Below are 22,803 nucleotides of genomic sequence, written 5' to 3'. Positions count from 1 at the left end.
TTGACAGGTAGGAACATCCAATCTCTTTGAGAAGCTGGTTTTTGTACGGTGTGTTTGGTGAGCTGCTGAACGGAGAGCTATGTCCCATGACTGGAACATGAACAACCAGAAAAGGCAAGTTTACCGTGATTGCTGCTAATGGAACGTTGTTGGTGCAGCGTCTGCTGCATGTCCCGCGATAAGAATGGTCCCTGTGCTCTCTGGCGATGAGCTTACCCTCTCAATGGTCATCTCCCAATCTGCAAGATGATTGGTGACCAAGTTTGTGCAGGTAGACATAGGCAGAACTGGATAATGAGTGGACAGAAAAGGGCAAGTTCACCAATCCTGCAGTACCGGTGGGCAGCTACGCACAAGGGAAGCTACAGGGCAGAGAATCAGTGCTCATGAGTTATAGCCCTATCTCTAAACCTTGCTCCCTTCGAGCGCAGCTCCCCACTGGATTGTTGAATTTAGCCGATGGTTATCTTCACCACTGAAAAGACAGGCCTTAATTGTCATGAAAGATTGACCATGCTGAAGTCCACTCACATTTTGCTGTATAAATGTTGCAGAGTACTTTTGATTAAGAATATTTGGCTTCTTGGTTTAATGATCATGTGTACTCTGCAGTCGGGCAAAGGTGGCAAGAAAGGCTGATCTCTCTTTATATCACAGCTCAGAAAAACACTTCACCCACAATGAATTGCTATCGAGTGCAGCCATTTTCTTCACAGCAATATCCTTCAAACAGAATGAGTGGTTAATCTGTTTTTGGTGGTGTTGGCTGAGGGAGGAATGCTGGCCAGGATACTGGGAGAACTCCCTGCTCCTCTTCAAATAGTGCCATGCGATTTTTAAAATCTATGTGAACCAATGGAGCAGGTAGATTTGGCTTAATGTCTGATCTGAAGAACAGCTCCAATAATGCACTCCCTCAGTACTGCACTGGAGTGCCAGTCTAGATTATGAACTCAAGATCTGAAGTGGGACACACACCCATAACCTTCTGACTCAGAGGTAAGAGTTCTACCACTGAGTTAAGCTGACACTCTCGTCATTAGAATCTGTTATTAGGGACAGAGTGACTGACACTTGGACAAATATGAACTGATCAGAGAGAGCCAGCATGGGTTTGTAAAGGGTATGTCATGTCTAACTAACCTAGTTGAATTTTTTGAGGTGGTCACTAATATGGTCGATAAGGGAGTGCCTATGGAAGTTATTTATAGGGACTTCCAAAAGGCATTCAATAGGGTTCCAGACAAAAGACTGTAAGGAAAAATGGAAGCTCATGGAATTGGAGGAACCTTTTGACATGGGTAGTGAATTGGTCAGGAGGTAGGAGACAGAGAGTAGGGATAATGGGTATGTACTTCAATTGGCAGGATATGACTAGTGGTGTCACTTAGGGATTTGTACTGGGGCCTCAGCTTTTCACTAAGGAATAGAGAGCCTTATATCCAAGTTTGCTGACAATAACTGAGTTAGATGGCACAGTAAGTAATGTAGATGGGAGCGGAAAGTTGCAAAGGAATATTGATAAAATGAGTGGGCAAAACTGTGGCCGATGGAGTTCAATGCGGGAAATTGAGGTCATCCACTTTGGACCTAAAAGATAGATCAGAGTATTTCTAAATGACGAGAAGCTAGGAAGTGTGGAGGAGCAGAGAAATTTAGGGGTTCATGTACAGAAATCACTAAAAACTACTGGACAGCTTCAAAAAATAATTTAAAAGGCTAACGGAATGTTAGCCTTCATCTTAAGTGGGCTGGAATACAAAGGGGTTTAAGTTATGCTAGAGTTGTATAAAGCTCTGGTTAGACCGCATCTGGAGAGCTGCATACAGTTCTGGGTTCAGTTCAGTCCAGCTCCCTCTTGAAGGCATACAGAGAGTCAACACCCACCACACCAGCCAGCAATGCATTCCAGAGGCTCACTACTCTCTGGGAAAAGAAGAACTGCCTAACATCCAGTCTATTCCTACTCTTACATAGTTTAAATTTACATTTTTTAATGGTAAGGAGAGATGTCGAAAGAGCGAGGGGTTTAGGAAGAGAAGTTTAGAATACAGAAAGATGGTGGATGAAGTCACAGCTAACAACAGCTCTGCTGTACCTAGTCAGGGAAGAAATTAGAGTGCACAAGGGACTATCTAATGGGCCAATAAATCATCGTTTTGACTGTTGTGAGTCTTGATGGAACAGCTGCCATCCTTGAAGGGGGATCTTGTCCTGGATCTTCCTCCAAGTGATCATCATCATTACTTAGCAGCAAAACTCTTTGAAAGTGAGCCAGAAACACATCACTGGAGGTCACTCACAATCCTCTGCTGCGGAGTGCAAAGTGAAACCATATCAGTAACCTGTACCCGTCATTTAGTGACATCGGAGACATGAAATATGATTTCATTGTGAGAATATGACTGAGCTACTAAGCAGATCTCTCTCTCTCTTTGTGCCTATCTCTCTCTTTACATGCTCTGTCTGTTTTTCTCTGATTGGCTCGTTCTCTTCCTGTATGTGCTGTCGCTGACTTTCACTGTTAGTTTCTCTCTTCTCACTCTCTAAGTTCTTCCTTCCTTTCTGTATGTGTGTGCTCTCTTTCTCTCTCTCTCTTACTCACTCACTATGTGCTTCTCCCAATTTGCATATGTTCTCCCTCTAAATGTGCTCTCTCTTCCCTATCTCTCTCTGTATGTGTTCTGCCTCTCACTGTTGTCCCTCTAGCGCTTTGTGCGTACGATCTGTTTTTTCCCCTCTTTCCCGGTCCCTCCGGCTCCACTTGTGTGCTTTATTGGTCTCTCCCACTGAGTGTTCCGTCTGTCTTTCTCACTTTGTGTGTGCTTTGTCTGTCTCTCCTCCCACACACACCCCACAACAAATAGTGGGCCAGTTTATGACATCCACATGCTAAGGATGCAGTGTGATGTCTATCCCCATTTAGAGTCTGTATAACAGGAGGACTCTGTCTGAGAACATAAGAACATAAGAAATAGGAGCAGGTGTAGGCCATACCGCCTCTTGAACCTGCTCCGCCATTCAGTAAGATCATGGCTGATCTTTGACCTCAACTCCACTTTCCCGCCCGTTCCCCATATCCCTCGATTCCCCTAGAGTCCAAAAATCTATCTATTTCAGCCTTGAATTTACTCAACGACTAAGCATCCACAGCCCTCTGGGGTAGAGTCTAAAGGGGAGGTTCATCGCTGGTGGCATTGAATTCACTGGAATTGTTAACAGCCATTTCCTCTTGAGAAGACCGCCATGAATATCCGAGACGATAAGTTCAGAGCGATAGAAGTGGCAATATAGGCAGTGATCAGTAGAGGGTCCATTTGCCAATGTGCCAGCCCTTCATCAAAAAGCTGAGTGGTAGTGTCTTGGTGACTTTAGCAGTGGGTCAGTCTTTGCGAATGCGTTTGTCTTTGGCACTTTCATGTTCTCGGTAATTAAGTTAGTCCAAATGAATGGGAAAGTTAAACTCAAACATTTCCCTCTGCTACTTCTCGTTGACATAAGAAGCAAATACATTGGGAACGCACATCTGCACCTTATGTTTATATTTCAGAAGTGAAGGCAAAGGCCCAAGGCCTATAAGGTTGAAAAGAATAGGAGAGAGAAGACATGGTAAATCAACAAGCAGCAGTTAACTGACACCAAATTTGGATATTTGAGAGCCTTTAGATTGGAGGGGCAAGGGAAGACCGAGGGAAATGAAGAACTCAGTTGTTTTGGGGTTCTGGGAAAGAATGAGTTAGAGTAAGGGATGCTGCAATGAGTCTTGCATTCAACACTAAGGAGGTAGGGAGGAGGAAGAGCATGTAAAGAGGTAGGGAGGAGGAAGAGCATGTAAGGACATAGGGAGGAGGAAGAGCATGTAAGGACATAGGGAGGAGGAAGAGCATGTAAGGACATAGGGAGGAGGAAGAGCATATAAGATGGGATATTTGGAGCTAAGGAGCAAAAGGTAAAAGTTCAGCAGAGCACTGAACATAAGATAAAGGAATCGATTGTGGTGGAGAAAGAGGATGGAAATGTGTGAGAGGAGAGAAGGTTTGACTATTTTAAAATTTGCAGATGACACCAAATTGGGGGGTGTAGTTAATACAAAGGAAGAATGCGTCAAAATGCAAGAGTACCATAAAAGACCATAAGAGATAGGAGCAGGAGTAGGCCATTCGGCCCCTCAAGCCTGCTCCGCCATTTAATGAGATCATGGCTGATCTGATTTTTACCTCAACTCCACTTTCCTGCCTTTTCCCCATATCCTTTGAATCCCTTGCTGATCAAAAATTTGTCTAAATTTGTACATTAGTAAACTTGCAGAATGGGCCTGTAATTGGCAAATGAATTTCAACATAGACAAGTGTGAGGTGGCATAGATGCATTTAAGGCGAAGCAAGATAAGCACATGAGGGAGAAAGGAACAGAAGGGTATCCTGATAGGGTTAGATGAAGTAGGGAGGGAGGAGGCTCATGTGGAGCAAAAATGCCTACAAAGACCAGTTGGGCCAAAAGGCCTTTTTCAGTGCTGTAGTTTCGATGTAACTTGATGTATTTCTTCTTTCCTGCCCAAGATTACGTGAGAGGGGCTGGATGTGCTTCCCCGAGACTGCGACCAACTGCTGAGGGGCTAATTCTCTTTGCCTTGCCACATGGTAGGGAAGGTGGGAGTCATCTATGATTCAGGTAGTCTTGCCTGAAATGTGGAAGAAGTGGGCTTGATAGACCATGTCTTTTTCTTGTTCCAAGATTTTTTACCTTCTTATGTCTTTCTGGGCTCAATTAAATAGTGACGGTCACACAATACCCTATATTTGCAGATAATTCATTTAAAACAGAACATGGGTGGAAAGTGCCTTTGTCCATTTTCTGCTTGTACCTGACTATTGACTCATGTTGACTATTCTTGGTAGCATTTGGTAGGACCCATGCTCCTGCTGCCCTCTCTGAGGTAGTTGCAGTTGGAGGCACCAATACCATGAGAGGCTCTTTCAATGTCACAGACATGGTTGGATTAAAGCCTCCAACCCTCATTACCTCCCTCCTCACATCAGCAGATATGTCCACTCCTGCATCACTAGGCTGCAATATTCTGTGCATCCTGTCCTCCTGAGGTACTTCACCACCTAAATGTTAAACTATAGGATAGGAACTTAACTCATCTAATGCTCCATGGGACATAACGATTCCTGCACTTCTGGGACTGAGAGGGTGGGCTTTGTTCATTGTGGAGGACAATAAGCCAGAGCTGCATAATGGAGATGTGCTGATGTATTTTTGGAGTTTTTCTTGATTTGTTTTGGGATAAGGGAGTATTTATATAGAACTTTCCATCAGGAGATTAAATGGATGGAGTAGGGTAAAGTATACATGGGCTGTGGAAGGAGTTTAAATGGGTGAGTAGAGTTCATGATTGTGTAGACTGTATATGGACTGTGGAAGGAGATTAAATGGGTGAGGTGGAGTTCATAATAGGGTAGAGTATTCATGGGCTGTATATGTAGTGGCTCTGGTCCTGGAATAGCAACCCAGAGGTCATCAGTACAAATCCAACCAGGGCAACTAGTGAAACTGAATTCTATAAATCTGGTAATTTATGGGTTGGCACCAGAAAAGTGACCATGGAAAGCTGCCGGGTTGTTGTTAAAACCCAATTGGTTCACTAATGCTCTTCAGGGAAGGGGACCTGCTACCCCTTCCTCGGTCTGGCCTACAAGTGATTCCAGTCCCACACTGCGCGGTTAACTGTGAAGAGCCCTAGAAAAACACTCAATTGTGACCAAGAACTCTGACCAATTATGGATGGGCAGTAAATGCAGCATTGCGAGCATTACCCACATCCTGAGAACAAATGAAAAAATTCACAGGCTGGGTGTGGGGTGGCGGGGGGGACGGTTGCACAGTTTCCCAATTGCTTTTCTGCCGTGAATTATACTTCTTTTTGAAGTAGGAAGACCAAAACTGCACCCATGCTTCAGAACTGATCACACCAAATAAATTCACACTGAATAAAGTCTACCTTGGTAGCTGATTTCTGAGACAACAGGTAGCAGTCAATAAGATTGAGTGGAAGCAATAATATTCCATATTAGAAGCCTCTGCAGATGTTGTTTGCTATCTTTTTTTGTTTAAAAGTCAATTAATGATCTGAGGGAGTTGCTCCTGACATTGCAGCTCACAGTTAGGAGTGAGTAAACCATAAAGGCCTCAAGGAGTTGGTGTGGAATTGTTTTCCAATTTCACATTGCTTAATAAAATATTTTCTGAGCTGTCATGTTGTATTGTTGATGCCTTATAAATTGGATTATTATTTCTGCTTATGCAACTCCTCGGCCCCACCAATGATATATTTCTTAAAATTATTTGTTTGATTTCAGTACACAGCGGGACTCTAGTTATCCTTCAGCACCCATGGCATTGTCAAAAGTGAAGTGACTGTAATGGATTCCTTTTTATCAATTCAAACTTTGATTAAACCCAATACCAGTGCAAATCTCAATTATGTAAAGCAATTGTGAAGTGTCTGGCTCCAACCAGTCAGATTTACAATGCAACATTGTCAGTCTTCATATTCGCCCAGTGAGGAATGCTCTTCATTCTGTTTTTCCCTTTGTCTGCAGTTGTAGTTAATCATTCCATGGAAGATAGATAAATTCTGTGCAGAGAGCTATTCTGAAAATCAGACTTTTGATTTCTTCAGCCCAAGGCCTTCAGACAGAGATCTGAGATGTATCTTTGAGGAAGATCTTGAATTGTCACTTACTTCTTGGTAATCCAGCTCCAAGGTCTCCAGGGGACCTGAGAAATGAAGTCCATTAACTCGCCATATTTGGGTGAAATCAAGAGTTATTAGGCTCTGAGGAAAGGAGATTGATGGTCTACCATTGTAATTTTTCAATCTTGGAAATGGGCCTCAAAGTTCAATCCTTTGAGCTTTTGGTCCCATTGAAGGGGAGTGCAGTGCAGTGCTCCAACACCACAGGTACCATCCCCTTTGAATGGAAGCCCAACACTCCACCATCAGAGTAACTCCCCTCCCTCCCCGCCCCCAGTGGGAGTGTAGAGGTCTACCACAGAGCTACTGGCCCCTTTAAAGGGGAGTGGGATGTACCACTGGAGTTACTGGCCTCTCTGGGAGTGTAGCGCTCTATCACTAGAGTTACTGGCCTCTCTGGGTGTTGAACAATGAAAACATCAACAACTTGCATTCAACATAAATAAAACGTCCCTGTGGCGAGAACAGACCAAATGATAGTAAAAGAATGAAGAGAGATGACTGAATGTACCTTCAAAAAGACAGGTATTTGGGAAGCTCTTAAAGGGCAGGGAAGGAATTAACAAGGTGAGAAGGCGAGGGATGCAGAGGAGGCTAGAGACATGGGTCTGCAGGCCACAGGCTGGTGTGTAAATAGTGGAGATAAGGTTGTGGAGGTATAGTGGACAAATCCCTGGAAACAAGGTCAAGGATTTTGAATTTTGTGCGTTGGAATACAGGGAGTTAATGGAGGTGAGGACAGGGATGAAGGGTCAAGATGCAGGCAGAAGAGTTTTGGACGAATCGGAGCTTGTGTTCGATCCATCTCGGGAGGCTGGTGAGGGAGCATTGAGAAGTCAAGATTTCAGACAACGTAAGCATGGATAAGGGCTTCAGAGGCAGGGGAGGAGAGGTCGGGATGGATGCAGACAATGTTGCAGAGGTGGAAATATACAGATAGGATATGGAGTACGAAGTTAAGCTGAGGATCAAACAAGACTCTAAGTCTGCACACTGTCTGGTTCAGCTTGAGTGAGCAGTGAGGAAAGGGGGTAGAGTTTTGGGGAAAGGTGTGGACTTTTTACCAGGAGCTGATTAAGAACATATGAAAGGACCGGGCAAGAAAAGGCATTCAACTCACCAATTCCGCTCCATCTACCAAGCCCCTTCCTGATCATTCCATCATGGAACTTCATCCACCACCTCCTTTTGATCCACTATCAGTTCCTTCCCTGATCTCCCCCAATAAAAGAATGAAGCGATGCTGTTAATATCTCTCCACCCCCCCAGTCCCCTTCTCATCAGATATCAATCTAGCTCCTTTTTGAAGGTAACAATTAACAACAAATCAACTTCCTCTGTTTGGAAGTTCAGAGCCCTATCCTCAGATACTAGTTCCTCTGATTGGGTGTTCAGTGCTCTATCCTGAGATACCAGTACTTCTGATTGGGAATTCAGTGGTCTACCCCTAAAGACACCGGTTCCTGTGATAGGAAAATAGGAACAGGAGGAGGCCATTCAGCCTCACCAGCCTGTTCAGTGAGCTCAGGGCTGATCTGTATCCTAACTCCATTTACCCGCTTTGACTCCATATCCCTTAATACCCTTGGCTAGCAAAAATCTATCGATCTCAAATTTAAAATTATTAATTGAGCTAGCATCTACTGCTTTTTGTGGGAGAGACTTCACACCACCCTTTGTGTGAAGAAGTGTTTCCTAACTTCTCTCCTGAATGGCCTGGCTCTGATTTTAAGGTTATGTTCCCTTGTCCTTGACACCACCGCCGCCCCCCCCCCCCCCCAACCCAACCAGCGGGAAAAGTTTCTCTCTATCTACCCTATTAATTCCTATCAAAACCCCTACAATCTCTCCTCATAATTTAACTTTTGGAGCCCTGGTTACATTCTGGTGAATCTGCGCTGCACTCCTTCCAAGGCCAATATATCCTTTCTGAGGTGCGGTGCCCGGAACTGTACACAGTACTCCATGTCTAACCAGAGCTTTATACGGCTGTAGTAAAACATTCTCCCCATTATATTCTAGCCCTCTAGATATAAACGCTAACATTCCATTAGCCTTTTTGGTTATATTTTGTACCTAACCACTGCATTTTATTGAACTGTGTACATGGACCACTAAATCTCTTTGGACATCCACTGTTTCCAGCTTTTCACCATTTAAAAAAATACCTGGATCGATCCGTTTTTGGTCCAAAATGGATGACCTCACACTTATCTGCATTGAAATCCATCTCCACAGTTTTAACCAATCACTTCATCTATCAATGTGTCTGCAATTTTATGCTCCAGTCTACACTACTTACTATGCTACCTTTCTTCATGTCATCGACAAACTTGGATATACGCCTCTCTATTGTGTTATCTAAGTCATTAATAAATGTAGTGAATAGTTGAGGCCCCAGCACAGATCCTTGTGGGACACCGCTAGCCACTTCCTAACCAGGTCAATAATTTGCCTTCAATTCCATGAGCTTTAATCTTAGCTAACAGTTTCTTATGTGGAACCTTATTGAATGCCTTCTGGAAGTCCATATTGTAGTCAATTTTGACTCTCTGCTCAATGTTCGTGACTGACACCATAATAGTTAATAGCCATATGACTTTATTTAGCACAAGCAAGAATCAATACATTACAGTATTTAAGCAATCGTTTATAAAGTATAATTGAGAATTATATTACCCTGTTGTCCTTTGGATAGAAACCACATCCTCATTCCCCGTTCCTTCATGCACGTACTCTTATTCTCGCTTACCTGCCTGGTACTTACTTTTTTGTCCTCAACATTTAACAAAGGCTCAGATTCCCCCAGTTATACCCCAAAAAATGGAACTGCGGCAAAATACATCCAATCAGGAAGAATGAGAGGTGACCTCATTGAAACGTATAAGATTCTGAGAGGGCTTGACAGGGTAGATGCTGAGAGATTGTTTCCCCTGGCTAGAGAGTCTAGAACTAGGGGGCATCGTCTCAAGGTAAGGGGTCGGCCATATAGGACTGAGATGAGGAGGAATTTCTTCACTCAGAGGGTCATGAATATTTGGAGTATAGTTTTACATGTTATTTGTGCCTGATTTATATTTCTCCTCAAAAGATTTATGACTATATCTACATCACTGACTCACAGCAAACACTCTCTGAACATGTTGAATTGGAAAAAAAGTGCATGAATAAATGAAAAGGCATTGCGTTTCAAAAGTGTTGCAATCCCCATCAAAGGATTCAACAGAGAACAATTCTTTTGCGCGTCCATTACCCATTTAACTGCATCCAGTAGATTCTCTGCTCACCCTTGCTGCACAATGGCTTGTGGAGCTTAACCATAGAATGGGAAAGGGGATTTGTTTGCTTTTTAATTTGCGACTGCTGTGTTTGAGTTTTACGTGATGTGCGATTACAGATAGTACAAGCAGTTGAGTGAGGATAGCACTGTTTGTACACAGTGATAGCCCTGGGATTGATGAATAATTTATCCGCATTTCACTGCTTGACTTTCATGTAGGAAGAGAATGAATTCAAATAAGATTGAAAGCTCTGAAATATTAACCTCACAACAGTCCTGGTCTAAGCATTATTATTGGATGTGCACTGCCCTTTAACCCTGCTCGTTGGTTGATACTAGAATTACAGATCCTCCCCTCCCCCACTACACACACAAAAGGAGGCTATTATATGAACAGGTGAGTCTCCTCCTTGCTCAGGCGAGTGGCTGGGAGGGTTCTGTGCAACACCCATTGATGGTCACGTGCTCTGGCCAAGAGTGGTCTGTACCTGGAAGCAACCAGCTTGCTATTTATTGTCAAAAAAGGCTTGATCTACTCGAGGTCTATCATCACTGCCTTTCCAAGGCCAAGTTCTCTTACTAGTCTAAGATCATCCTGGAGAGCAGGATGAGATTTAAACTCCTCTTCACAACAAATTGTCTCCATCTTCCATTGTACCCTCCATCCTCACCTCTGACACCAAATACAGGCAACTCACAGATTTTTCCAAGTACAAAATTGAGGGCATCAGCTCTGCTGCCTCTGTCTCTTCCAACCACGCTTCCTTCTTCACTCCCCCTCAGCTCCCTTCTTTCTCCATACTCTCTCCTCCAGTTCCCCCGCCAGCATCACTAGACTTATGGAACCTCCATATCCTAGAAGGTCTAGGTCAGCAGGCGCATGGGAACACCTTCAATTTCAAGTTTCCCCTCCAAGTCATACACCATCCTGACTTGGACATCGCAGTTTCTCCATTGTCGCTGGGTCCAAATGTTGGAACTCCCTACCTAAAAGCACTGTGAGAGTACATGCACCACACAGACTGCAGCAGTTCAAGAAGGCCCACCACCACCTTCTCAAGGGCAGGGATGGACAATAAATGCCAGCCTTGCCAGTGATGTCCACATCCTGAGAATGAATATAAAAAAATTATCTAGTTCATGAAACCCATCACTTATTCCCCTGATGCCCGTTCATTCCAGCTGCATTCAACCTCTCTTCTCAGTCCCATGATTATCATCATACTATCCCTATGCTCTGCTCAGTCCCTACATCTTTCAAAACCAATGTTGTCCCTCCTTTTTAAAAAAAAAACCTACCCTCAGCCCCTCCAACCTTTCCAACCTTCCCTTTCTTTACAAACAACAACAACTTGCATTTATATAGCACCTTTAACCTAGTAATACGTCACAAGATGCTTCACAGGAGCGATTATTAAACAAAATTTGACACCGAGCCACATAAGGAGATATTCGGACAGCTTGGTCAACGAAGTAGGTTTTAAGGAATGTCTGATAGTCCCTTGATAGGATAGGATAGGATAGACACAGGTCCCAGATGCCCTGTAGAGAGCACCATGCCATTTGTTCTGTCCCGTTGATAGAATTTTGCCGTGCAAAACCCCATAGAAAGTCTATGAGCAAGTGCAAGTATAACGAACGGTGCCACTCACAGCAAAATCCAGCCCACGATCTTCCGACTCAGAGGCTAGAGTGCTACCACTGAGCCACAGCTGACACTTAAGCATATCCCCTACATGCTCCAAATTTTTTGGGTATGGATAATGCCCAATCATTCCACCCCCCCCCCCAACCCTGTAAGGTGCAATGAGAATAATGAGGGTAAATTATTTACCCTAAAATTGACAACGCTGCCCCTTTAAACTGGTCTATCTGCCATTACTTAAATTGTGAGGGCACAGAGAGAGTATGACCAAGGGAAGATATTCAGTGTGTCACTGTACGGGTGCTGCCAAGCTGAAACTGCCCCACACACCTTGTTCCCACCAGTCCTGCTAGATGTTTCTGTCCAGGCAACTCTGGTCGGATATATTCTGGGAGAGTTCATTGTAAAGTGAGACAGCACTGACTCTACAATAACTCCCTAATTCACAGCACCATTACACCAATAAGATGGTGGAGAGAGGGCAAGTGCGTTGCCTTGACATTTCAAACATCGGCCGGACTAAAGAGGCTCCAGGAATGTGTGAAGCCAACAAGCAACTGATAACGAGAAATCTGATTAAATATTCATTTTGACAATTCCTGATGATTTTTCTCCCGGGTTGCTCGCAGCGGTGTCTGGGAGATTAATCTGTAATTCCTGGAGTCTCCAGGACTATCCGGGAGGTTTGGCAACCCTAGGGATGATGCAGAGCCTGCAGGACCCTGCTTGTGTAGGGACAGGACGGTACAAATGAGCTGGGTAGTTCAGTGCTTTGCTGCCCTCCAGTGTATCAGTTGGAGAAGCAGGTTGTGAGTTTGTATATAGCCAGCAATACTCAGCTGCTCAGACTCCGGATTGCACAGCTGCAGGACTCAACATGGCGTGTGGCATGAGCGCGCTCATTCTGTGCCACGAGTGTGCTGCACACCATATTGGTTGGGGCATCCCGCATAAGGCCCATTGCTTATGCAAATGGAGGCCTAATGCCTGTTTCAGGCCCCTTTGTAAAACTGGTTTACGACTGAGTGCACCGTGTGTACTGTGGTCAGTTTTCTCCGGCACACAGTAACCAAACCAGGTGTCCTTAAAGGAACTACTGGAGGCTGCCACTCAAAAGGTGAGTTTCAAGTTTTTTTTACTTTTCTTATTATGGAACCATAGGTCCAAAATCACCTGTTCCTCTCAAGTATGCTACACTTACAACATGTCATGTCTCAAATTACTCACATACTGTATCCCAAAACGTTATTCTTTGAAAAAAATCTATTTAATTTGCATTTGAGTGAACCAATTCTAACTGATTCCATCGTCTCCCTGGGGAGCCTGTTCCATAGATTGACCACTCGCTCATTGAAATAATGGCCTCGATATTAACCCTCCCCATGACAGGCGGGAGAGGGTCATCAGGGAAGGGGGTTAAAAATGTTAAAACGAGGAATGTGTCCCCAACCCGCCGTGTACTCACTGTTGCCGTTTACACCCCAGTGGGTTTCGTGGCATGTGTGTGTCCCGCCCTCAAGGGGAGGGACACTTCATTAACATATTTAGATCAGGCTCCTACAATGTAATTGGAGCCTGTTTTAAATTTAATAGTTGCCGCGCAGGTTTCCCAGGGCCCGGGAAACCCAGCAATAACAGGGAGACGGAAGCTGCTGGCTCAAGAAGCTAAGTGGCTTTTACAGCGCTCCTTGTGGGCCAGGAGGAGCAGGAGTGCTCCCCCAGGCTCTCAAGGAAGCCTTCGGCCTCCCCTCTGCTGATCGCAGCCTCTCTTTCCCCCCGTCGTGAACACCGACCTCCCCCCACCCCCGACTCTTGCTCTCTCCCTCCCATGATGGCCTCTTTTCCCCCCAGCCCTGATCTCTCGCGCCCTCTCTCCCACGATGGCCCCTCTCCCCCTCGAGCTCCTATCGCTCGCACTCTCCCTCCCGTGATGGCCTCTCTTTTCCCGCACCCCCTCCCCCACCAAGCCCTGATCATTCAGCAGGACCTCTGCGCCCCCAGCCTTGGTGGGTTTACCCCGCGCCCTCCCTGCCTCCCAGTAAATATCAGGGCAGATTAATTCTGGATATACCCCCCTTCAAGTTCTACTGTTCTGGACAAAGTGAAATAGCTTGTCATGGTCTACATTATCATGTCCCTTTTGAATCCTAAAGACAGCATTCATATCATTCTGATTGTTCTCTTCTGTACCCTTTCAATAACTGCAATATCCTTTCTGTACTAAGGTGCCCTGAACTATACACAGTATTCTAAGTGCGGTCTCACCAATGATTTATAAAGTAGCAGAATTACCTCACTATTTCGGTTCAATATTGACTTTTTAATATATTTCAACATCTGATTTTCTTTACTCACTACCACCAAGCATTGTTGCAATAGCTTCAATTTATTGTCTATCAGGGCCCTCAGATCGCTTGCATTTTCCTTCCACATTATTTTCTTTCCATTTAAGTAATAGTCTCTTCCTGGATTTTTTGTCACCATTTGAAGCACTTTGCATTTCTCTACATTGAATTCCATCTGCCACCTGTCTGTCCAATTCCCAAGCTCCATCCTGTTCAGCTTTGGAGTCTACCACCTTCATTAGCTTTGTATCATCTGCAAATTTAGCCACTGTGCTTGTGAATCATAGTTCCAGATCATTTATGAAGATATTAAACAAAAGAGATTCAAAAACAGACCCCTTTGTGACCCCACTGGTAACATTCTCCCAGATTGAAGACAATTCCTGTACTACTCCCCTCTGGGTCCTGTTGGTCAACCAATTACATATCCATTGTAAAATATTTCCACTGATTCCTGCTTTCTTTATTTTCAGTACCAGCCTTTCCAGAGGAACTGTGTCAAAGGCCTTACTGAAATCCAAGTAACCACATCCACTGCCTTACCCCTACCAAACTTCTTTATCACAGCCTCAAAGAAACCAGTCAAATAGATTGACAAGACCAATTTAACAAAGCGTGTCACTTTTATGTGTCTGCTTCAGGTATACAGCTTCCTTCTGAAAATCTCACTCTCGGAATCTGTTTCATGTTGATGGGCACTGGTTCTATCAGGTGAGGGATGAACTGAATCATCTTTGCTACACTACAGCATTCCTCTCTCACATTAAAACCCCAAAATTAAACATAGTCCCAAAAGAAAATTCTAAAAAGGAACAGGAAAAAGCCATCAGGCTCAACTCTATCTCTCTTTGATTAATCCTTACCCCACCTACCCATCTTCTCACCATATCCCTCAACCCTACCTTCTCACCATATCCCTCAATCTAACCATAAGACCATAAGAGATAGGAGCAGGAGAAGGCCATTCGGCCCCTCGAGCCTGCTCCGCCATTTAATGAGATCATGGCTGATCTGATTTTTACCTCAACTCCACTTTCCCGCCCTTTCCCCATATCCTTTGACTCCCTTGCTAACCGCCCCACCTCACCATATCCTTCAGTCCCACCTACCCACCTTCTCACCATATTCCTCAATCCCACCTACTTACCTTCTTTCCACATCCCTCAATCCCTTCACCTTTCAGAAACACACCTAATTCTCTCTTGACCCCCTTTACACTGTCTGCTACAATGTCCTTCCCAGGGATCTTATTCCACAACTCGATTCCCCTTAGAGTGATAAAGTTACCCCTCAATTCCCCTCTTACTCCTAACTCCCTCATTTTTTCCTTGTGTCCACCTGGATTTGAGTCCTTCGCCACAGGAAGTAAAGTGCCTGGATCAATTCCCTTCAGAATCTTGAAAACTGCCATTAGATGGCCAAATGGCTCAACAAGTTTACTGAGTCACACAGTCCAGGAAGGTCCTAAATTGGACCCCTGTCCTGTGCTGAATTAGCGGACCACAGCGCAACGGATAAGGGCATGACAATTGGCCTCAGAGTCTCTAGATCAGAAAGTTGAAAATTGGACAAAGTTCCTATTTCTGATCGCAATCCAGTGGATCCTGCTGGAAGGTTGTGTGTGCGTGAGAATTGGTTGGTGCCTGGTTCGGGGTTGGCTGCAGTGTCAGTCATGGTCTAGTATCTTGCCAACATTCACTATCAAAGCTCACGTGAAGAATGGCCAGTTGGATAACATACAGGAAAAACTCCCACTTTCCCCTTTTCTCTTGCCAGCAGGCTGCCATTCTCTTTTCAGCCCACTGAACGGAAAGTGAGAGGGAAATCCAATTTTTCTGCTTCTGACTTAGGACCTTCTTACTAGCCCTCCAGTGGGCTCAAGAGATCACATTGGTAATTCACAATTTAGTGCAAGGTGGCACCAATTTTGTACTTTGAGCCCATGCCCACTGGGAATTAGACAGACTGCCCCAAACTAATAACATGCAGTACAATTAGAAAGAATAGAGAGAAGAACCCTTTACCCTATGAATATCTGGGTCCCAGACCTCCTCAGAGTTGCAGCATTCGCTTCTACATCAATGGTGGCCCGAGTGTGGAGTACCATACGCCTGTCACCAATGCCGTATTGGCAGTGTACAAAAGCCATTGGTGAAATTACACCGGGACTGAAGGGCAAGTCCAAGCTTTCCCACAGCTTCATACACGCTCCAGCGACCCTTGTACAATGTGTTTATACTCTGCCTCACAAGCTTCTCTTGAAAAGTTAATGGGATTTGGTTAGCCATGAAATATGTTTGATTTACTGCTGCAGTCCCTGACAGCTTTTTATTTTGTGCTTGTCATGTTTTATTGTAACACTGATACCTGCTCATTTTACCATATTATTTAAATGGAGGCTCCTTATCAGCCCTGGCAGAAGGGCAACAGTGAAGGAGGATTGTACCAAAAGCGTGCACCATCCGAAAACTTCAAATACTAAGGGACTGGATAATGCAATGGGTCAGACACTGGTCATTCACGTTTGGGGACTGGGTTAATACTACACCAGACAAAAAGAACTGGGGGTGTTTGATGGGACAGTGTAGAGGGAGCTTTACTCTGTATCTAACCTGTGCTGTACCTGCCCTGGGAGTGTTTGATGGGACAATGTAGAGGGAGCTTTACTCTGTATCTAACCTGTGCTGTACCTGCCCTGGGAGTGTTTGATGGGATTGTGTAGAGGGAGATTTACTCTGTATCTCTGTATCTATAACATACACAGTGCTGTATCTCTATTTATAATATACCCACGGTGCTGTATCCCTGTATTCTTGGTAATAATTTTCCAAAATTCTCTGGACTCGGCAAAGGTCCCGGCAGATTGGAAAACTGCTAATGTAACACCCTTATTTAAAAAGGGTAGTAGGCAGAAGGTTGGAAATTATAGACTAGTTAGCCTAACATCTGTGGTGGGTAAAATTTTGGAGTCGATTATTAAGGAGACAGTAGCGGAACATTTGGATAAACATAATTTAATAGGACAAAGTCAGCATGGCTTTACGAAGGGGAAGTCATGTCTGACAAATTTGCTTGAGTTCTTTGAGGACATAACGTGCAGGGTGGATAAAGGGGAACCAGTGGACGTAGTGTATTTAGACTTCCAGAAGGCATTCGACAAGGTGCCACATAAAAGATTATTGCTCAAGATAAAGAATCACTGGATTGGGGGTAATATTCTGGCATGGGTGGAGGATTGGTTATCTAACAGGAAGCAGAGAGTTGGGATAAATGGTTCATTCTCGGACTGGCAACCAGTAGCCAGTGGTGTTCCGCAGGGGTCGGTGCTGGGTCCCCAACTCTTTACAATCTATTTTAACGATTTGGAGGAGGGGACCGAGTGTAACATATCAAAGTTTGCAGATGATACAAAGATGGGAGGGAAAGTGGAGAGTGAGGAGGACATAAAAAACCTACAAGGGGATATAGACAGGCTGGGTGAGTGGGCGGAGATTTGGCAGATGCAATACAATATTGGAAAATGTGAGGTTATGCACTTTGGCAGGAAAAATCAGAGAGCAAGTTATTATCTTAATGGCAAGAAACTGGAAGGTACTGCAGTACAAAGGGATCTGGGGGTCCTAGTGCAAGAAAATCAAAAAGTTAGTATGCAGGTGCAGCAGGTGATCAAGAAGGCCAACGGAATGTTGGCTTTTATTGCTAGGGGGATAGAATATAAAAACAGGGAGGTATTGCTGCAGTTATATAAAGTATTGGTGAGACCGCACCTGGAATACTGCATACAGTTTTGGTGTCCATACTTAAGAAAAGACATACTTGCTCTCGAGGCAGTACAAAGAAGGTTCACTCAGTTAATCCTGGGGATGAGGGGGCGGACATATGAGGAGAGGTTGAGTAGATTGGGACTCTACTCATTGGAGTTCAGAAGAATGAGAGGCGATCTTATTGAAACATATAAGATTGTGAAGGGGCTTGATCGGGTGGATGCGGTAAGGATGTTCCCAAGGATGGGTGAAACTAGAACTAGGGGGCATAATCTTAGAATAAGGGGCTGCTCTTTCAAAACTGAGATGAGGAGAAACTTCTTCACTCAGAGGGTGGTAGGTCTGTGGAATTTGCTGCCCCAGGAAGCTGTGGAAGCTACATCATTAAATAAATTTAAAACAGAAATAGACAGTTTCCTAGAAGTAAAGGGAATTAGGGGTCACGGGGAGCGGGCTGGAAATTGGACATGAATTTAGATTTGAGGTTAGGATCAGATCAGCCATGATCTTATTGAATGGCGGAGCAGGCTCGAGGGGCTGATTGGCCTACTCCTGCTCCTATTTCTTATGTTCTTATTTATAATATACACATGGTGCTGTATCTCTGTATTTATAATATACACACAGTGCTGTATCTCTGTATTTATAATATATACATGGTGCTGTATCTCTGTATTTATAATATATACATGGTGCTGTATCCCTGTATTTACAATATACACACGGTGCTGTATCTCTGTATTTATAATATACACACGGTACTGTATCCCTGTATTTACAATATACACACAGTGCTGTATCTCTGTATTTACAATATACACACGGTGCTGTATCTCTGTATTTACAATATACACACGGTGCTGTATCCCTGTATTTATAATATACACACGGTGCTGTATCCCTGTATTTACAATATACACACGGTGCTGTATCCCATATTTATAATATACACACTATATCCTTGCATTTATAATACAGACACTGCTGTATCTCTGTATTTATAATATTCATGGTGCTGTGTCCCTGTATTTATAATACACACATTATGCTGTATCTCTGTATTTATAATATACACATATCATTGTATCACTGTGATTTTAATATAAACAACAGCGCTATATTCCAGTGTATGAAATTGAAAGGCCTGTTTGAAGTTTGATGTAGAGAGCTAAGGCCACGTACAGCCAGAGTCCGATTCGCTAATATGCTGTGTTTTAAGCCAATACATTTAAATTGCTCGTGTTGACAGTTGATTTTACATTCAGTGAATTTACAAGGGTGCATGTGCTGATGGCGCTATGGGTAAAGACAATCTTCTGTGTGTCACTGAGTCATTCACAGCAGAGGTCCCCAGGTTGCAGTGCTGGCCTGTGATGAATTCAATAATGCTCGGACATTACAATTGGTCTTAGTGATCCTGGACTAGGAAGGGTAAAAATAAGCCAGGATTCCCCCTACTGATTGCTATTCAATGATACCAGCAAGAGAAAGCCCTTGTATGAATGTGTGCTTGTGTGCTGCGTGAATGTGCATGTGCGTTTGTGCTTGGGTGTGCATGCACCTGTAGCCCTGTTTGTGCACATGCATGTGTGTTTTTGTGTATGCATGTGCATGTCTGTTCATGCATGTGTGTGTAGTGAGGATTGGATTGAGCTCAGCTAGACTAGCTTTCCCACACTCACTGTCTGGAATCATGAGGAATGGTGAGCTGCTGGAGGGCGGCTGGCCCCCATTGGGTGGGGGTACTGTTCCTTGGGGGGGATGGTGGGGAGATGAGGACAAAATTGGGGAGTGGTTTGAGTGGAGAAAGTCGATAGGAAGTGAACTGCTCCATTAATCCTTCGCACCTTCTGTTTTACAGAAATGTATGAGGTTCAACCTTGATGCCCCCGTGAGGGTGTCTAAGCAACGGATTCTGTGCACACTCAACCAGACACTGAAGGATGTACTAAACTATGGGCTCTTTCAACCAGCATACAATGGGAGGGTGGGGAAGTTTCTGGACGAGGAACGTTTGCTCCGAGAATATCCAACGTCCCCCGACACCCCCGTACCATACCTGGAGGTATTTGGTTTAATCTGTATCTGCGAGATTGTGGAACTGTTTTTTGTTTCTGTCATCACTCATTCAGAATGCAGGAAAGAAAGAAAGACCTGCATTTCTATAGGGCCTTTCACGACCTCAGGACATCCCAAAGCGCTTCACAGCCAATTAAGTACGTTTCAAATGCAGTCACTGTTGTAATGTAGGAAACGCAGCAACCAATTTACGCACAGCAAGGTCCTACAAACAGCGATAAGATACATGACCAGATAATTTGTTTAGAGATATTAGTTGAGGGATAAATATTGGCCAGGACACCGTGGAGAACACCCCTCCTTGTCTTCAAAATAGTGCCATGGCATCTTTTACGTCCACCTGAGAGGGCAGACGGGGCCTCAGTTTAATGTCTCATCTGAAAGACGGCACCTCCAACAGTGCAGCACTCCCTCCGTACTGCACTGGAGTGTCAGCCTAGATCATGTGCTCAAGTCTCTGGAGTGGGACTTGAACCCACAACCCTCTGACTCAGAGGTGAGAGTGCTACCACTGAGAAAGGGCTGACAAACAATTCCTGCACGTGAAGGGATCCACTATCCATGCTGGTGTGTGTAACCAGGACCTGATTTTTTTCATGCTGTGGGAGTCTGTAAGGTGCTTGTGGAGCGAGAGGGTATGGCAATCATTATTGTGGAGGAGGAGCAACGATCCATTCAGAATGTTTAACATGGGGGTGCAGTGTTTCTGGCTCCAGTGCAGGCTCTGCCCTTTGTTCCCAACGCCCCCCCCCCTCCCCCCGCCCCCGGCATTCTACAGCATAGGAGGAGGTTCAGCCTTGGTCCCTTGCCCTTTCCCCACATCCTTTCCATATGTCTATCTAAGAACTCACATTTTCTTCCACTCTCTCCTTCTCTTTCTCCCTCCTCTCACCCTCTCTTCATCCCAACCCCTTCACCTCCCCACCTCTGCAGTGGTAGAGGTTTGGAAGGTGCTGTCTAAGAAGCCTTGGCGAGTTGCTGCAGTGCATCCTGTAGGTGGTACACACTGCAGCCACGGTGCGCCAATGGTGAAGGGAGTGAATGTTTAGGGTGGTGGATGGAGTGCCAATCAAGCGGGCTGCTTTGTCCTGGATGGTGTCGAGCTTCTTGAGTGTTGTTGGAGCTGCACTCATCCAGGCAAGTGGAGAGTATTCCATCACACTCCTGACTTGTACCTTATAGATGGTGAAAAGGCTCTGGGGAGTGAGGAGGTGAGTCACTCACCAGAGAATACACAGCCTCTGACCTGCTTGTAGCCACAGTATTTATGTGGTTGGTCCAGTTAAGTTTCTGGTCAATGGTGACCCCCAGGATATTGATGGTGGAGGATTCGGTGATGGTAATGCCGTTGATTGTCAAGGGGAGGTGTTTACATTCTCTCTTGTTGGACATAGTCATTGCCTGGCATTTGTCTGGCGTGAATGTTACTTGCCACTTATGAGCCCAAGCCTGGATGTTGTCCAGGTCTTGCTGCATGCAGGCACGGACTGCTTCATTATCTGAGGGGTTGCGAATGGAACTGAACACTGTGCAATCATCAGCGAACATCCCCATTTCTGACCTCACGATGGAGGGAAGGTCATTGATGAAGCAGCTGAAGATGGTTGGGCCAAGGACACTGCCCTGAGGAACTCCTGCAGCAATGTCCTGGGGCTGAGATGATTGGCCTCCAACAACCACTACCATCTTCCTTTGTGCTAGGTATGACTCCAGCCACTGGAGAGTTTTCCCCCGATTCCCATTGACTTCAATTTTACTAGGGCTCCTTGATGCCACACTCGGTCAAATTGTTGCCTTGATGTCAAGGGCAGTCACTCTCACCTCACCTCTGAAATTCAGCTCTTTTGTCCACGTTTGGACGAAGGCTGTAATGAGGTCTGGAGCCGAGTGGTCCTGGCGGAACCCAATCTGAGCACCGGCGAGCAGGTTATTGGTGAGTAAATGCCGCTTGATAGCACAGTCGACGACACCTTCCATCACTTTGCTGATGATTGAGAGTAGACTGATGGAGCGGTAATTGGCCGGATTGGATTTGTCCTGCTTTTTGTGGACGGGACAAACCGGGGCAATTTTCCACGTTGTTTGATAGATGCCAGTATTGTAGCTGTACTGGAACAGTTTGGCTGGAGGCCCGGCTAGTTCTGGAGCACAAGTCTTCAGCACAATAGCCGGGATGTTGTCGGGGCCCGTAGCCTTTGTTGTATCCAGTGCACTCAGCCGTTTCTTGATACCACGTGGAGTGAATTGAATTGCTGAAGACTGGCTTCTGTGATGGTGGGGATATCGGGAGGAGGCCAAGATGGATCATCTACTAGGCACTTCTGGCTGAAGATGGTTGCAAATGCTTCAGCCTTGTCTTTTACACTCACTGTCCTTTCCACCATCCTCCTTGCACTCTCCCTCTGCCTCACCTTCCAGAGTTGAAAGGACAATATCCGACCTGGACTCCATCAAAGAGAAGAGACCTCCGCTCCCTTCTGTTTGCTGGCTTTGAATCCAAGTACTAGAGGGTGGAAAGACAGAGGGGTAGAATTTTGTACAAGCTGCGCCCACTTATTGGGCATAAAATGGGTGCAAAACATACTTTAGCAGTGATGGCCTGCACCCGATTTGCGCAGGCGTTGGCCCTGCTGCTAAATTCCTGTGGCCTATTTTTTAGATGTCCTAGGCAGACACCTAAAACGGGCATTCGGCCCCTTGAATATGTAACAGGCTTAGCGCTTGTTGGAGGACCCTCTTTCAAATTGAGTCAGCGATGAGTGGGGCAGGCGTCATGCCTTCCTCGCTCAGGATTCTTCAAAGATAGGTTTTTAAAAAAAATGTTCCTGTGGAGCCAGGAAAAGCAAGATTGCTCCCCCAACTCCACAGGCATTCTAATCGCTCCCCCCTCCCCCGGCATACTTCTCCAACCCTCCTCCTGAGACTTACCC

The 22,803-nt window shown here is 45.0% G+C and overlaps 1 protein-coding gene across 7 annotated transcripts in view; it reads left to right on the top strand.

Annotated features, from left to right (window-relative positions):
* shank3a (SH3 and multiple ankyrin repeat domains 3a) overlaps nt 1-22,803 on the top strand; it is a 777,353-nt gene that overhangs the window by 197,709 nt on the left and 556,841 nt on the right. For all 7 annotated transcript variants that reach the window (XR_010967116.1, XM_068005245.1, XM_068005243.1 and 4 more), the window contains one exon: nt 19,656-19,859. Coding sequence is in view for 6 of the 7 variants with exons in the window: in XM_068005245.1 (XP_067861346.1) it covers nt 19,656-19,859 (204 nt within the window). In the remaining variant the exon portion in view is untranslated. The remainder of the gene's footprint in view (nt 1-19,655; nt 19,860-22,803) is intronic.

This window comes from Heptranchias perlo, chromosome 24 (assembly GCF_035084215.1).
Source record: "Heptranchias perlo isolate sHepPer1 chromosome 24, sHepPer1.hap1, whole genome shotgun sequence".
Taxonomy (NCBI): domain Eukaryota; kingdom Metazoa; phylum Chordata; class Chondrichthyes; order Hexanchiformes; family Hexanchidae; genus Heptranchias; species Heptranchias perlo.
The sequence above is the reverse complement of the archived record's forward strand: the minus strand, read 5'-3'. Positions and strand labels throughout refer to the sequence as shown.